The sequence below is a fragment of the Chlorocebus sabaeus genome, chromosome 13 (assembly GCF_047675955.1).
Source record: "Chlorocebus sabaeus isolate Y175 chromosome 13, mChlSab1.0.hap1, whole genome shotgun sequence".
In the NCBI taxonomy this organism is placed as follows: Eukaryota; Metazoa; Chordata; class Mammalia; order Primates; family Cercopithecidae; genus Chlorocebus; species Chlorocebus sabaeus.
Window position 1 is genome coordinate 53,721,942 of NC_132916.1, and position 15,743 is coordinate 53,737,684.

Consider the following 15,743-nt stretch of genomic DNA (forward strand, 5'->3'; position numbering starts at 1 on the left):
TTCTGTATCCTTAAGCTAAATTAGTGCGAGAGATCAAAAAATGGGTTCACCTTGTGTGTTTGATCTGCAGGGCCTGTTTTAGCACCTGTGATCGTGGTGGACTTGTCTAAGGCCTGGGAGTGAGAGTAAGGGAGGTAGCTTGGCTCAGGCAAGAGAATTTAGATGTAGTAAGAGAAATGTCTGCAGTGCTTGTTGTGAATATGATACTGACTACAGAAAATAAACTTTCTCCTATTACTTAGAATAAGTAAACAGTTTAGTAGCATGTATTGTACAAGAGTTAATTTTGCTCCCTTTAGTTACTTCTCTGGGAAATATAATTTAGACTGATCCACACCATAGATTTGTGTATTTCAAAAAAAGAAAGAGAGAAATGCATGATAAATGACCTAAGCCTGATCATTGCATGATCTCAGGTAATTTGCGTATTGGTGAAAGGAATCTATACACTCACTATAAATTTAGATTAGGCTCTTATTTCACAAAGGATATAAAATTCCACTGAAGAGATCAGGCAAAACAAAGCCAATGCAGGAACTGTGAAAGGACTTCCCTTGGACACCTTGGTCCCTAAAATACTTACAGTTTCCAGGGACAGTTGCCAGTGACCAGGCCTGGATTTTGCTGGATCCAAAATGGAATTTTTTGCAGCACACAGGCCTTTTATATGTGGATTTTAACTACTATCATGAAGAATTTATACGAATAATCTGTGTCCACATTAGGAACCATTTAGACATCACAGTCTCTCAAAGTTAGTGACCTAAATTCAGCCCCACCAAGCAGAGTCAGTTCCTGGGCCTAACTCAGCAACGTATTCACCTTCAAATTCCAGACATTCTCTACAGTCCCTTTTACCACACAGGGTTCATCATAATAGTAACTTTATTTAAAGGCTCACCTTGACTGAGAACTTGCCATTTTCCAGGCACTATATTAAGCATTTCACATGTGGTTCTTTTCATTCTTGTAACATTCCCGTTCCTTATCACCCCACTGTGTGATAAGAACACTGAATTTAGGTAGGTTAAGTCATTTCCTCAGTGACTTTTCAGTAGATCTGTGATTTGAGCGTGGGTCAGTCTTACAAATCTTATTTTCGTAACCTCTGTGCTGGCTACTGATAAACAGAGAAAGCAAACGTGGTTTAGCCAATATATTCAACAGTAATGAATTGAGCCCTTTATTCATTTACTGCTTCCTTGTTTAGAGACCATTCTACCTGGATTAAAAATAAATATAAAATGAGGTAAAATTACCAAATGAGAAATTTTAAGTATATACAACTCGATACTGACATTTATTTTCTGCTAACCTTTGAGACTCCTCTAAGATTTAAAACATTGTGGCGTTTATGGTAGATTCGTTTTCATCAGAGATTGTCAACTAGAGACTGTCCTCTATGCAGAAGAAGAGACACTAGCTGGATGCCCAGATTAACTTCACAGCCTCTTTGTTTTTCTAAAAGGAATTATTTGGAACAGCTTTACAATGTTATGTATGTTGGTGAGTTCTGAACAGATATTTTATTAATTTCCCAAATTAAAATTTCTTCTTAATCAGTTAATACAAATCCATCCTCCTCTTTCAACTCTCGTTCATAGTTCACATGTCATTTTATAAAATGAGAACAACTAACCTGCCTTCAAGAAACTTAAAAATGAACGAAGAAGCCATTATTTGCTTAGCAGTAAAGTTTAGTATTTTGAAACACAAAACTTGGATTTGTTCATATCCTATTTTCTGTAAACTCATATAAGTAACACAGAATAACTCATGTGATGTTTAAAATAGATTATGAGTGGCATAGTAAAATGTATTACTCTCCTAGAGAACAGAAATTAAAATTCTATCTGTTGGCAAGATATTACTTCATGAAAATTGCCTGAAATAACATTTTATAAATATCAAATTGGTGTTGCCTATTTTTAATCACTGCATAGTGAGGTATTTGGGATATATCAGCTTTTATTATTTACAGTAACAATTTACTTAAATTCTAACATACATTTATTTAAAATAAAACATACACTTTGCTTGCCAATTTGTAAAAGTGATCACAAAGTATGTTTTCTACTTGCAACCTGAGATTAACCTAGCTAAATGTGATAATTTACCTTAACTCTGTAATATAGGCAACTTCCAACCACTTGGTGAAACCTGAAGTCTGAAGTTTTATCCTACCTTGATCTACAGAGATGTAATCAACACTGTTGTTTTTAATAGCCATTTGCCACCAAAGATCTGATCACAATAATGTAGATACCATTATATCTTATCACTAGAACACTATTGTACATTTATAATAAAAAATGATTAATAATGGCAGTTATGGCTCCCTATACATGGGAGCAGAAACAAAATAAAATGTGGTTATCACTGTAATGAAAACAGGACTTTCTATTCTAAAAGATGATGATAAACATCAGTTAATCTCCAGATGCTGATTATTGATCTAACACTTTGCTTGTTGTACCTCCTAAATGTCATCCTCTCTCTATTCCTCCTCACTGCTCAAGTAAGCTCTTATTTGGAAGGACAGTATGTATCATATAGTTTTCTATAAGTCTAAGCTGTGACATGTTGTTCACATCCAGGTGTTAGGCAATCTATAAAACATTTTCTCTTCACCTTGTCTGCACCTTCTACTCATTTGTTTTGTTAGTAAAAGATATTTGAGTTTCTTGTTGTCAACCTTAGCCTTGGTCCAGGCTAACAGTGTGTGGAATGGCAACTATCACTGTGATTCTAGATGATTTTCCTAGTTGTTAGAGATCCGTCTCAGTGGTTTGTATATCATTGAGGAAGCTGCTCTGTTAGCTGATTAAGGAGTTGTGCATTTGAATTGTCATATAGAGACAGCAGATGACTGTTGCCTTTGTTTTCAGTAAGTTTTATTTTAAGAGTAAACTAAACTCTATTTTGATTGCAATTTCCACTCTGGCAAGGCCCAGGAGGTTTTACTGACCTTAAAAGACAAACTAAAATCACATAATCTTAAAGTTGGAAGAAATAAGTAAACTAGTCTAGCCTTCTCTTTTTCTGTGACGTCCACAAAACAGACAGTATCCTAATGCAAGGAAACATGGTGTTATGAAGTGGCTACAGAAGGTTTGAATCCTAGCTTGCAATTTGTGTGACATTATTTAATTTCCTAAACCTCATTTTCATCCTCTGTAAAATGAATGTAAAATACTACATACATGTATGTTAAGTATCTAAGCATAATAGGTGCTCAATAAATTCTAGGCATTGTTATCATCATTGTTATTAGGTAACCATTTTTTTCCCCAAAGACCTGATGTTTTGTGCAGCTCATCAGTTTCTGATGAAATATTTTCTTTATTTTAGGCTGACTTTCCGTTTCCAGTTATTATCTCTAATTCTAGGCTCTTCAAGTCACTGAAAACCCCTTTTATGGCCACCTTACATTCCTCCTGTCTTTAAGCCCTTCACATGCATTATTTATAGATTCATAAGCACCCTGGTTGTGACTATTTTTCTCATCTATAAAATGAGGATACGAATAGTACTTACCTCACAGAATTGCTGTAAATATTAAGTGAGATAATGATTGCAAAATATAATACATTGCCTGTCATGTAGTGACTGTTGTGTAGATAAAAAATATTATCCCATCATTATTTATAGTACTTTCAAAGTTTCCATTAGTGTTTTGAACAGTTACACCATCTTTGAACCACATTGAACTTGTTTTCCTATGTATTATATATATAGTTTGATTTAATATATATAAAACAAATATCATTATTTAATATACAAAAACATATATATAAAACATGTACATATAAAACATATATATCATAAAACATATATAAAAACATAAATATCATTACTTGGTAAGTCAACAAATTCATCAGTCTCAACTGAAGTCTACAGCTTTCCTCTCTATTCAAAGAAATGACAGGTTAAAAGGCCTTCTTAATGACTCTGGAATCAAATATTTATTTTAGAAGATATTTATTTTAAAATAGAATAACTAAGTACATTTTAATAAGCCATAAATATATGCTAATGTAAAAGTTTCTTTTTGAAGATGATAAAGGGAAGTGAGAAACATAAAATTCAGATCCAGGGAACCATCAATGGCATTCATCTGGAAGAGTTCATTTAAAATACACACATTAGCACATAATTTTATCTTTTGTTAAAAACATGTCTTTATTCATTTTATTCCTATTTGATTAGAGCAGAGAATTTATGTATCTCTACCTAAAATTGGTTAATAGCTTTGGCCGTTTCAAAAATACTCAGTGTCCTCATTTTAGCTTCAGCTTCTTTGGTTTGGATGCAGTGTGTGATTTCTTTTGTGACAGTAAGCCAGTAGTTACTATGCATGGGGAATCCTGGTAGAAATGCAGTATTTTGTACTAATTGCTGACCGAAAGATCTGTAATACTGGCTGCATGATTTGCCCCTTACATGTGCCCAGCTATAACAATCTGAATTTAGTACTGCGTTTGTTATTATTAGACTCAAATTTATCCTGACACTTTTATAGGCAAAGCCTCGGAAACATTTAGTCATGTAAAATATAATCATGGTCTTGAAATATTTGCTTTTGCTCCTCTGCATTTCAGGCAGGATTTCACTTTGTAACCTTATCAGTATTGCTGAATTTGGAGAATGGTTCGGAAAGGTTCTTTGAGGTCCCGACTGTAAGATAGGTGTTAATTTACACTGAGCTGTTACTGCACTTTGTAAAAGAACAGTGGTTTACACAATGTGAATAGTCCATGTCTCTACATACTCTTCAGATCTTCCCTATTATAGTGAATTAAATTTGGTTTTAATTTGCATTCCATTTCCGATGTTTGTTGCCAGACACTTTGGACTTTTTGAGGGCAAATAAAAATAGCTTCTGGTGTAAGCGAAATATTTTGTGTCCGAATAAAATAGCAAACCATTAGGTAAGGGACACTTTTCCCCATGTGTTTACCTTATAATAAGGTAAACTTCACGAGCTAGACTTGTACAGAAGCTTTGAAAAAATCCCCATGGCTGTCATATTCATAAGTCTCTCTGACCCATTCAGACAGATGTTAGTATATTACTTGGAATATACTATAAAACTTACCTTTCACTTATGGAAATGTGCTTGCACATTGTTCCCCAAAAAGCAAATACAGAGACCATAAGACATGGGATAATAATAGACCTTTGGACACAGAAACATAAAACAGAATGTATGAGCCCTTGAAAGAGCAATTAAATACATTTTCATTTCAACAACTGAAGATGAGGAACCAAAACAGATGGGCAGGGGATAGAATAAATGAGAGAAAAATCAGTATTCATCATGCCTCTTGGCATTCTAGTACACCAATTTACTCCATAGCATATTACAGTATGTCAGCTCTAGTTCTGCAGTCCAGTCCCTGGTTTATTCTTGTATGAGGTAAAAATTGAGAAAACTATAGGTATTTTCCCTGGCAATTTCTGGAACCACCTAGTAAAGAGTATCTAACCATGCTATTATCAACAAACTGATTCAATTCCTTCTTGGAAATAGGTAGGTTATGTATTATTAAATAAATTAAAGAATAATTTAGTGTGTGCTATCAAAGGCACACGCCACCCTAAAAAGCATGGTGAAACATCTTATTATCGTTATCAAGTATCTTTCAAGATCCTGTAGATGAAAAAAGAGCAAATTGCTTGCTTACGTCCTGGGAACATCTGCCCAAAATACATCTTCACTAGAGGTGAAATGGAACTTTTAAAACAATGATGAACTTGGGCTCAGTGTGAAAAGAACCTTCCTATTTTTCATAATTCCTAATAAAATTGTAATTGTTACCAACGCTGTTTTCAACCTATGAATTGCAGTTGAAAGTCTCTGATCTGAATCACATGTGCAAACCTTGAATAAGTGTATCCATTACTGATTGTATCAGTTATGCATTCCAAAAGTTTAGTAGCTGAAAACAACAAGGACGTACACTCTCATGATTCTGAAGGTTGGCAATTTGGGCTGAGCTCAGTTGGACAGATCTTCCACTGTCATGCCTAGGGGTTGCCAGATGGTGTCAAGCCCAAGTTGGGGCCACAACTGCCCTTTCCTCTCTCACGTTGCCTCCCTTCCTCAAGGAGGCTAACCTGGGATTGTTCTGAAGGCAGCAGGGGTCCAAGAGTGTGAAAGCAGAAACTGCAAAATTCAACATGCTCCTCTGCCACTTTCTGTCAGTCAGAGTATGCTGCAAAGCCAACCCAGATTCAAGGGGAAGGGAAGTAGACTTCACCTCTTAATGGGAGGTGCAGCAAAGAAGTATTAACAATAACCTTTTTTTTTTTTTCTTTTTTTTGAGATGGAGTCTCCCTCTGTCACCCAGGCTGGAGTGCAGTGGCATGATCTAGGCTCACTGCAGCCGGATTCAAGTGATACTCCTCCCTCAGCCTCCCGCGTAGCTGGGACTACAGGCACATGCCACCATGCCTGGCTAATTTTTGTATTTTTAGTAGAGACGGGGTTTCACCATGTTGGCCCGGCTGGTCTCAAACTTCTGAACTCAAGTGATCTATCTGCCTGTGTCAAGCCTCCCAAATCCTGCTTGGATTACAGGCCTGAGCCACCATACCCAGCCAATAGTAACCATTTTTAATTCTCCCCGGAAATGAGCATCGCTTGATCTGTCAGTCATGGTGTTGTTTCTTTCCTCCTAAAGTTCTGTGCTGATTTTCTTCCCCTCCATCTCTCCATTACAACATCCCTTTCCTGAGTCAAAACTGAATTCCTTCAGGCAGGCATCTGAATAGTCATTCTTATTGATCGGACAATCTCTGCCTCTGCAATCACAAGATAGTTCTCTTTCTCTCTCTAAACCATGGTTTTTCATGTATTCTCCTGTTCCTCACATATCTGTGAGGTTTTCTAGCTTGTTCTCACATTCAGAAGTTTTCTGTTCGGCCAACCCCAACCTCGTCCCTTTTCCTTCTTCCCCTCTCTCTTCTCTCCTAACATTCTACCTCCCTGCTCTCACCATTCCATGTACTTGGGCACACGCCATGCTCAAACATTAACCCCTGCCGTCCTCTTTGTCCAAAATGTTTTGATGCCCTTCTTTCACAAAAATATTAGCCCACAAATATTTATTGAATGTTAACTGTGTAAAACACCCTTTCCTAGGCACCATAACCAAGGTGTTTAAGGTCCCTCCTTAACGAGGGAGAAAGAATATATAAATAAATAAAGTAATAAGGTAGCCCAAACAGGTATGAGTGTTAAGAAAGCAAAGGAAATGCAGTAGTGACTGGTGCAGAGTATGGGGCAGGCGGTGGTGGGGAGTTTCAGGTAACAGTAATTTTAGAATCATCAGGGACTTTCCCTCTGAAAAAGTGACACTTGAACTCTTGACCTGAACACCCAGGAACCAGGTGAGAGAAGACCAAGGGAGAAGAATTCTAGGTAGAGAAGACAGCAAGCAAAAGGACCTCTTCCAAATCCTTGCTCCCTTGAAGATTGAGCATCCCTGTAATTTATCACCTGGTTCAGTGGTTTTACCCTTTGCCTACATGGTTTTTCAAATACTGGAATATTTTAAAAATACAGTGCTCATGCCTGTAATCCTAGCATGCTGGGAAGCTGAGGTGGGAGGATCACTTGAGGCCAGGAATCTGACACCAGCCAGGGCAACACAGCAAGACCCCATCTCTACATTAAAAAAAAAAAAATAGCTGGATGTGGTGGCATATGCCTGTAGTCCCAGTCACTCGGGAGGCTGAGGCAGGAGGATCACCTGAGCCCAGGACTTTGAGGCTGCAGTGAGTCATGATCACACCACTGTACTCCAGCATGGGTGGCAGAGCAAGACCCTGTCTCAGAAAAAATAAATAAAAATAGAAATACTGAAGCTTAGACCTTACCACAGACCCATCAAATCACATTCTGTGGTGGTGAGGGGGGAAAGAGCCCAGGCATCTGTATTTTATAAATCCTTATGTGATTCCAATGGGCAGCCAAAGTGAGAACCACTGATCCACACCAATGTTTGTCACATTCTAATGTGCAGAGATAACGTGGAACCTTTCTAAAGTGCAGATTCTGATTTCCTAGATCTGGGGTACAGCCCGATTATACATTTCTAATAAGCTTCCAGATCATGCCAAAACTGCTGGTCTGATTGCTACTCAAAGTGTGGTTCACAGACCAGCAGTATCAGTATCACATTCTCAGTCAGAGACTAACAGAAACCAGGCAATCAAATCACCTCCTGATTCAGAAACACTGGGGGTGTGACCCTGCCCTCTGGGATTTCCCAAAGTCCTACAGGTGTTGAGGCCCACTAAAGCCTGAGAATCAGACCGCAGATCTTGGTGTTTAGACACAGTCAATTTGGCACTTAATTGAGTTCTATGTTGTGTTTTCTGTAACTGTTTAATGTAGACAGGTCTGTTGAAGGTTGCATTGAACAGGGCTACGAAGCCAAAACAATCTTTTCCTTTTACTTGGTTTCCATGCAGTGCAAATTCTGGTTCATTCTGGCTAGGAGAAGAGTAAGAGATACAGCCCTAGTTCCAGACTTCTGCTCTTGCCTCCAAAGCCTCTGTGTTCACTCAGCTTGTGAAACTTCAGGAGCTTGCAAAGCCCCTGCAGGTGACACTCTGCAGTTGCAGGTGTCACCTGCAAGAAGCTGATTTATTAAAAGCCCTGCCAGGGCAGTTTAATCCCTGTGAAGTGATATTGTAACTCACCTCTAGCTGCTGTCCTATCAAAAAATCACCATCCATCCTCCTTCTCTTTGTTTACAAGCACCAGTTAGTGGTTTTCTCTCCATTAAGCAGCTCAGGGGACTGCTATTTAGAGAAGTAATTGAATTCTTGCCAAGTTTGGGCATGATCCAGAGCTACTCCAATTCTCAGTATTTTCCATGCTATGTATTTTCCCCTATTCTAACATGTATATTGCGTTGATACCTCTATCTGCAGAATGTAAGAAATTATAACTGTACACATGAGAGTATATTATAAATGCGGTAGTTCCTGCTCCTTGGCATGAAGAAACACCTCATTACTCTGCAATGCAAAACTAAAAATATGCATGTTTTTCAAATCTGCCAAAAGAATCAATATATGTTAATTTTGGAAATTATACTACTATTTATGAGATCTATTCCATAATGAAGAGTCAATAATCCATTTGTCTCTCTACCAATTTTACCACCAATCCTAGCCCCTACCACCAAATTTGAATAGTACCTCTTTGACGGCCAAAATATTATAGTGAGTGCATTAGTCCATTCTCGTTATAAAGAAATGCCTGAGACTGGGTAATTTGTAAAGAAAAGAGGTTTAATTGGCTCATGGTTCCATCAGGCTGTACAGGAAGCATGGCTGGGGTGGCTTCAGGGAACTTTCACTCATGGCAGAAGGCAAAGCCGAAGCAGGCATCTTCACACAGCCAGAGCAGGACGACGTGGGGACTGGAGGTGGCACACACTTTTAAATAACCAGGTCTCATGAGAACTCTGTCATGAGAGCAGCACTAGGGGACTGGTGCTAAGCCATGAAAACCACTCCAGTGATTCAATATCTCCCACCAGGCCCCATATCCAGTATTGGGGATTACACTTCAACATGAGATTTGGATGGGGACACAGATCCAAACCATATCTGGTAGAATATTAGCATTCTTGGCTACTTAAAGAATACAGTTTTTGGCCTTTAGCAATTATTTCTCTATAAGACTGAAAGAGGTTAATCATCAAAGTAGGGATTTGGGACTGTATCTAATCATGGGTGGTCATAGACTGAAGAGATAAAGAGGAAGAGTTGGCAAATAAATAAGTCAATAAATAGTATCATAAGAAAAAAACACTAATTACAGAAATAACAGTTATTTTTCCTTTGAGTTTTTTTTTTTTTTTTTTTGAGATGGAGACTTAGTCTGTTGTCCAGGCTGGAGTGCAGTGGCACGATCTTGGCTCACTGCAAGCTCCGCTTCCCGGGTTCATGCCATTCTCCTGCCTCAGCCTTCTGGGTAGCTGAGACTACAGGCGCCCACCACCATGCCCGGCTAATTTTTGTATGTTTGGTAGAGACAGGGTCTCACCATGTTGGTCAGGCTGGTCTTGAACTCCTGACCTCAGGTGATCCACCCACCTCGGTCTCTCAAAGTGCTGGGATTACAGGTGTGAGCCACCACTCCTGGACTTCTTTAGACTTTTTTTTTTTTTTTAATTATTCTATTCAGTAGATACCAAGCCAAAAATTTATATACTTTTTGAATGGGTAATACATAAAGCATGTGGATGTCAAATTACTATGATTTTCTCCAGTGCAATCTAATGTAACACTGCACATTTAGACTCTGGAGCACGTTTTATTTCCTGTGGAAAGGTTCCTTTAGATTGCTCATGTAGGGATTTAGGGGGTATTTTTAATGTTATATTCGATACCTTAAAGGAAATCTTCAATGCTTGTGCAATACAATTTTTCTTCCCAAATCTGTTTGCTCCTCCTCTTTGGTCCCTCAGTTTATATTATCGCCTCTATTTCAGGTTCTGGGTGACATGCATATCTGTTCTTTTGTTGTTGTTCTTATCTTTTTTCAACCATCATCCATTTGATAACATTAATATTCTGAGATGAGTAGCTTCATCTTCCATGGAATTATTCTTGGACCATAAAATATTTCATAGCTGAATTCTTTGAACATCTGCCTGAGATGTTTAGCAGAAGTAACTACTCTTTGTCGCTTCTCTTTCACAGTCTGTGGAGATGAGTGCACCGGCCTTCTTCTCGGTGACTTGGCTCGCCTGGAGCAGATGGTCATGAGCATCAACCTCTCTGGTCCGCTGCCTGCGCCATATAAAATGCTGTATGGTCTTGAAAATACGACTCAGGAGCTAAAGGTAGGTTGGTGCAGTCACAAGCAAGGGCCAGGGACAAGGTGACAGAAGCTTCGCAAGGGGTATTGGCTATAATTGGTAAATGTTCTTCCCACAGCCCCAAATCAAGGGACACAGCTGTTAGGGAAATTCAGAGACTTTCTTAACCAGTGTTTTTCAAACTCAAGAACTATAATATACAGATTTCTATTAAGGGAAAAGAGTCTCATGTACTCCCCAGTGTCTGGCCTAAATCAGTTTTATTATGTCACTTAAATATGTGCAAACATAAAATCAGGTATGAACTCTTTATACTTATAGCTCTATAAAATTAAAACAAATTAATCCTTACGAAACCAATAAAATTCAAATTAAAAACATTAATAAAAAGTAACATGATTTTGGCTAAATGGAAATTGCTGCTTGCAACAAAAATAGGATATTGACTATTTCCACACAGTTCTTCCACTAGAGGTGATGTGGTAACTCAGTTCTCCTACCTTACCACATTTGAACGAGAGAGCCCCCCGCAAAGGGTCCTGAAATGACACGTGGGCATCACTTGACAAGTTTATGTGACTTACGTGTTCAGTCTGCCATCAGATCAAACACGCAAGCAAATGTAGACACCGAGATCTAGTGGCCATATTCATCTCTCAGGTGCCTAGCCTGGGATCCAGAAATGCTTACGTTAATATTTAAGGTTATCGTCAAAATGAAAACACATAATTAGAATCTTGTACTAGAGAACTAGAACTAGTAGACCTTTAAAAGTTCTTTAACAAGCACCAGTTTGATAAACACTGTTCTAAATTGTGATTAAAGCTTTTGGCAGTTAATGGGGTCAAAGAAAATATTAAGGAAATTGGGGTTGTTTCGTCTGATGAAAAAAGATGAAAGGTGTCAACTTACTCTCAATTATCAGATATTTATTGAGAAATTATAGAATGCCTCAGCATTGCACTTGGTTCCCTGGGGATTTCATGACTCTTTTAATATCTTCACTACCCTTAGGCAATGTAGATCCTATGTGCTTTAAAAATAATCATTAGGCCGGGCGCGGTGGCTCAAGCCTGTAATCCCAGCACTTTGGGAGGCCGAGACGGGTGGATCATGAGGTCAGGAGATCGAGACCATCCTGGCAAACATGGTGAAACCCCGTCTCTACTAAAAAATACAAAAAACTAGCCAGCGAGGTGGTGGGCGCCTGTAGTCCCAGCTACTCGGGAGGCTGAGGCAGGAGAATGGCGTGAACTCTGGAGGCGGAGCTTGCAGTGAGCTGAGATCCAGCCACTGCACTCCAGCCTGGGCGACAGAGTGAGACTGTCTCATAAAAAAAAAAAAAAAAAAAAAAAAATCATTAACCAATAATCAAGCAATTAGCGAAAATACATAATGACTGTGTGTTTTACAAACATTCAAAGTACATTAGAGTACAGCGATTGGAGATATCAGTAAGATTCAGAGTAACCAGGGAAGGTACCATTACTGAGAGTATAATTGCATTGGAATTTGAAGCGGAGACACAATTTTAATAGAGAAGTATTGGTTGCTCTAGAGGAAGGCATCTAAGATTTCTTCATTAGGTGTTGGTAGATATTCTTTCAGGAAATATATTCTTTAATTCTGACAGTAACCTTCAAGGTAAGTATTATTATCCCTATTTTCCAGAAGAAGAAATCAGTAATGATGATAACAAGAATAACTAACATTTATTGACAAGCTAGGCAATTGACTGAAGTCCTACATGGATTACCATACATAGCTTTTACAGAAACTCCAAGAAATAGGAAAGAAGTTGTCATGGGCTGAATATTTACATCTCCCCAATTTTATATGTTGAAGGTCTGTCATAGTCCATTGGAGCTGCTATGACAAATACCATAAACTGATTAGCTTATAAACAATAGAAATATATTTCTCACAGTTCTGAGGCTGGGAAGCCTAAGATCAAGGTACCAGCAGGTTCAATGTCTAGTGAAGGCCTGTTCCTCATAGAGAGTGACTTCTTGTTATGACCCCACATTTAATTCGTTTAATATCTGGATACTGAGGAAAAGGATGGCTAGCTCTCTGGGGTCTCTTTAATAAGGGCCCTAATCCCAATCATGAAGACTGCATTCTCATGACTTAATCACTTCCCAAAGGCTCCACCTCCTAATATCATCACACTGGGGACTAGGACGTCAACACATGAATAATGGAAGGACACAAACATTGTGACCACAGCAAGCCCTAGCGCCCAATGTAATGGTATTTGGAGATCCCTCTGCCATGTGAGGACACAGGGAGAAGGCAGCTGTGCTTAACACAGCCATGTGAGCAGAGGCAGTGGTGTGAATTAGGCCTGTCTGGCAGATACTAAAAGTCAGACCTGCTAGTGAAAGATAAGACTGGAGACTTCAGTGAGGCAGGGTGATATGATGGACAACCTTGAAAGTCAGGCAGAAGAACCTGAGTGTACCTTGTGGTCCCGGTATTCAGGGAAGTGAAGAGTTTTGGTAAAAAGAATGCTGATCAGTTATTTTCCTTGTATATGGAAGGAATACAGAAAAATAAACTAGAAAAGCAAACATCTTAGTTGAACATAAAACATTTTAAAACTAATAGCTAAGCAACGGATGATGAATTAAAGAGGGTCCTATAGAAGAGGCTCCAATCTTGAACATCATCTAAGCCAAGGGTTTCAGTGACCCATCCACTTCTGGCTGAATATTGATCCAGATGACCTGGATTATCCTGAAAATCCAGTCTTTCTTGATTCTTTATTTTGTTCTTCTTCCATCATTCACTTGACATTTGTATACTGAGGATCACCTTTTGGTATTATAAAAACTTAAGTTATTTTGCCTCTTTGCTCAATTCCTTTAACTATGTCAGTGCTCCCCAAGCTTCAGCCAAAGACCATCAAGGACACACATGTGATGGAACAAAGTGGGATTTATTAACTTGTTGCAACAAGGGACACTGAACACCATGGGGGAATTGTGGGCTGTCTCAATAAGAAGGTGTAGGAATAACTTCCAGTATTTGCAGTTGTGCTAGATAATTTAAGGTTAGCACTCAGCTGGGTGCTATTCGGAAGTGGGAGTAATTCTGTGACTATTTTGTGAATCCTATCTAGAGGGAAGAAAGAACAGAAAGAGGATAAAGCTATGATTAATAAGGAGGCAGTGGTCATTCGTATTAGCCAGGAAATGGAAGGTTGGGGTAGTTTTGTGGTCTGCACAAAACCCGCTACGGTTTTGTCTGTGCTTAGACCTTGCAGGGTAGTCTGTTTTTTTGTGTTTCATTCATCACTGGCTCCAAGTGACCTGGTCTAATGTTAGTGTCCTGCGAGATTATTTATGTTCCATAGGAAAAAAATATGGCCCCGCTGTCAGGCCAGTTCCTAGCAACACGGAGGGCAGGCCAGTTAGTTAGTGCCTAGCCGGGTCCCTACGTCAAGGCCTGCCCTTCTCTTTTTTACCTGTGATCTGTGTCTCTGTTAATTGGAATTGGAGCCTTAAATGGGCCAGGCAAGGAGTTTATCTTAACTCTACCCCTTACTGACTGTGTGATCTTGTGCACATTTTTAATCCTTTTCAAGACAGTTTGCTCTTTCATGAAATGGAATAACACCCCCCATCGAGCTGTTGTGAGAATTAAATGAAAAAACAAAACAAAACAAAAAAGCCTGGCACTTAGTAATTTCTCAATAAGTCATTGCAATTTTTATTTTTATTTTTTTTGAGACGGAGTCTCGCTCTGTCGCCCAGGCTGGAGTGCAGTGGCGAGATTTCCTCTCACCACAAGCTCCGCCTCCCGGGTTCACGCCGTTCTCCTGCCTCAGCCTCCCGAGTAGCTGGGACCACAGGCGCCCGCTACAAAGCTCGGGTAATTTTTATTTATTTATTTATTTATTTTTTGTATTTTTGGTAGAGACGGGGTTTCACTGTGTTAGCCAGGATGGTCTCGATCTCCTGACCTCGTGATCTGCCTGCCTCGGCCTCCCAAAGTGCTGGGATTACAGGAGTGAGCCACCGCGCCCGGCCTGCAATTTTTATTATTTGCCTGAATATTTGGCATGACACTCAATGTGTAAGTGCACAATTGAAATAGCTTCCTTCTCTTTTCTTTGAAGGTGAGAAGGCTAAGTTCCTTATATATATACAAAAATGTGTTCCGTTAAACACTGATCACTGCGAGGCCATTTACTAAAATGTTTATGGGATGGAATCTTTTTCAGCACTTGCTCTCTCCTCAGCGGGCCCCAGAGAGGCTTATTCAGCTGGCAGAGGGCAATCTGAATACACTCGTGACCGAAATGAACGAGCTGCTGACCAGGGTAAGTTGGCAACATTATGAATCTCTTGAAAGCAGATAGATTATGTCAATGAAGGAAAATTACTTCGAAGTTCTGAAATGCAAATCACCTTCTTCCTAATTCCCAATTTGGTATATAAAATAGATGCATTCTGACTTGCTAGTTCTGCTTCAAATCAAATCATAGAAATCAGTAGCACACAGAAAAGTTTGGGATACCTGGAAATTGTCAAGAACATTGGCTAAAAAGTCCAGAATGACAGTGTGTTTTGAGAACTTTATTCAGTAGCGTCCATGGTAGTTTTTATCTGTTCTGATTTCCAAAAGCACTATCTTTGATTGTGTAAAGAGAAAGAAAAACAAATGAAAATACTTGCGGTCTCTTTCATCTCATCGTGGGATTTTTGCATTTGTATAGAAATACAGTGTAAATCAGTCTTTCTACACAAAAGAGGAAATCTTCTCTATTGTGAGACTCCAAAGCACTTAAGACACTTTTTAAAGTCAGAATGTAAAGTCCATGTTGCATTTATCAGACTTTTTAAGGAATTGGAAATTTTAAATTTTCAAAACTGTGATGGCATTAAAAAC

The 15,743-nt window shown here is 38.8% G+C and overlaps 1 protein-coding gene across 2 annotated transcripts in view; it reads left to right on the plus strand.

Annotated features, from left to right (window-relative positions):
* LAMA2 (laminin subunit alpha 2) overlaps positions 1 to 15,743 on the plus strand; it is a 621,494-nt gene that overhangs the window by 465,394 nt on the left and 140,357 nt on the right. For both annotated transcript variants that reach the window (XM_073022454.1, XM_073022455.1), the window contains exons 33-34: positions 10,729 to 10,871; positions 15,076 to 15,174. In XM_073022454.1, coding sequence (XP_072878555.1) covers positions 10,729 to 10,871; positions 15,076 to 15,174 — 242 coding nt within the window. The remainder of the gene's footprint in view (positions 1 to 10,728; positions 10,872 to 15,075; positions 15,175 to 15,743) is intronic.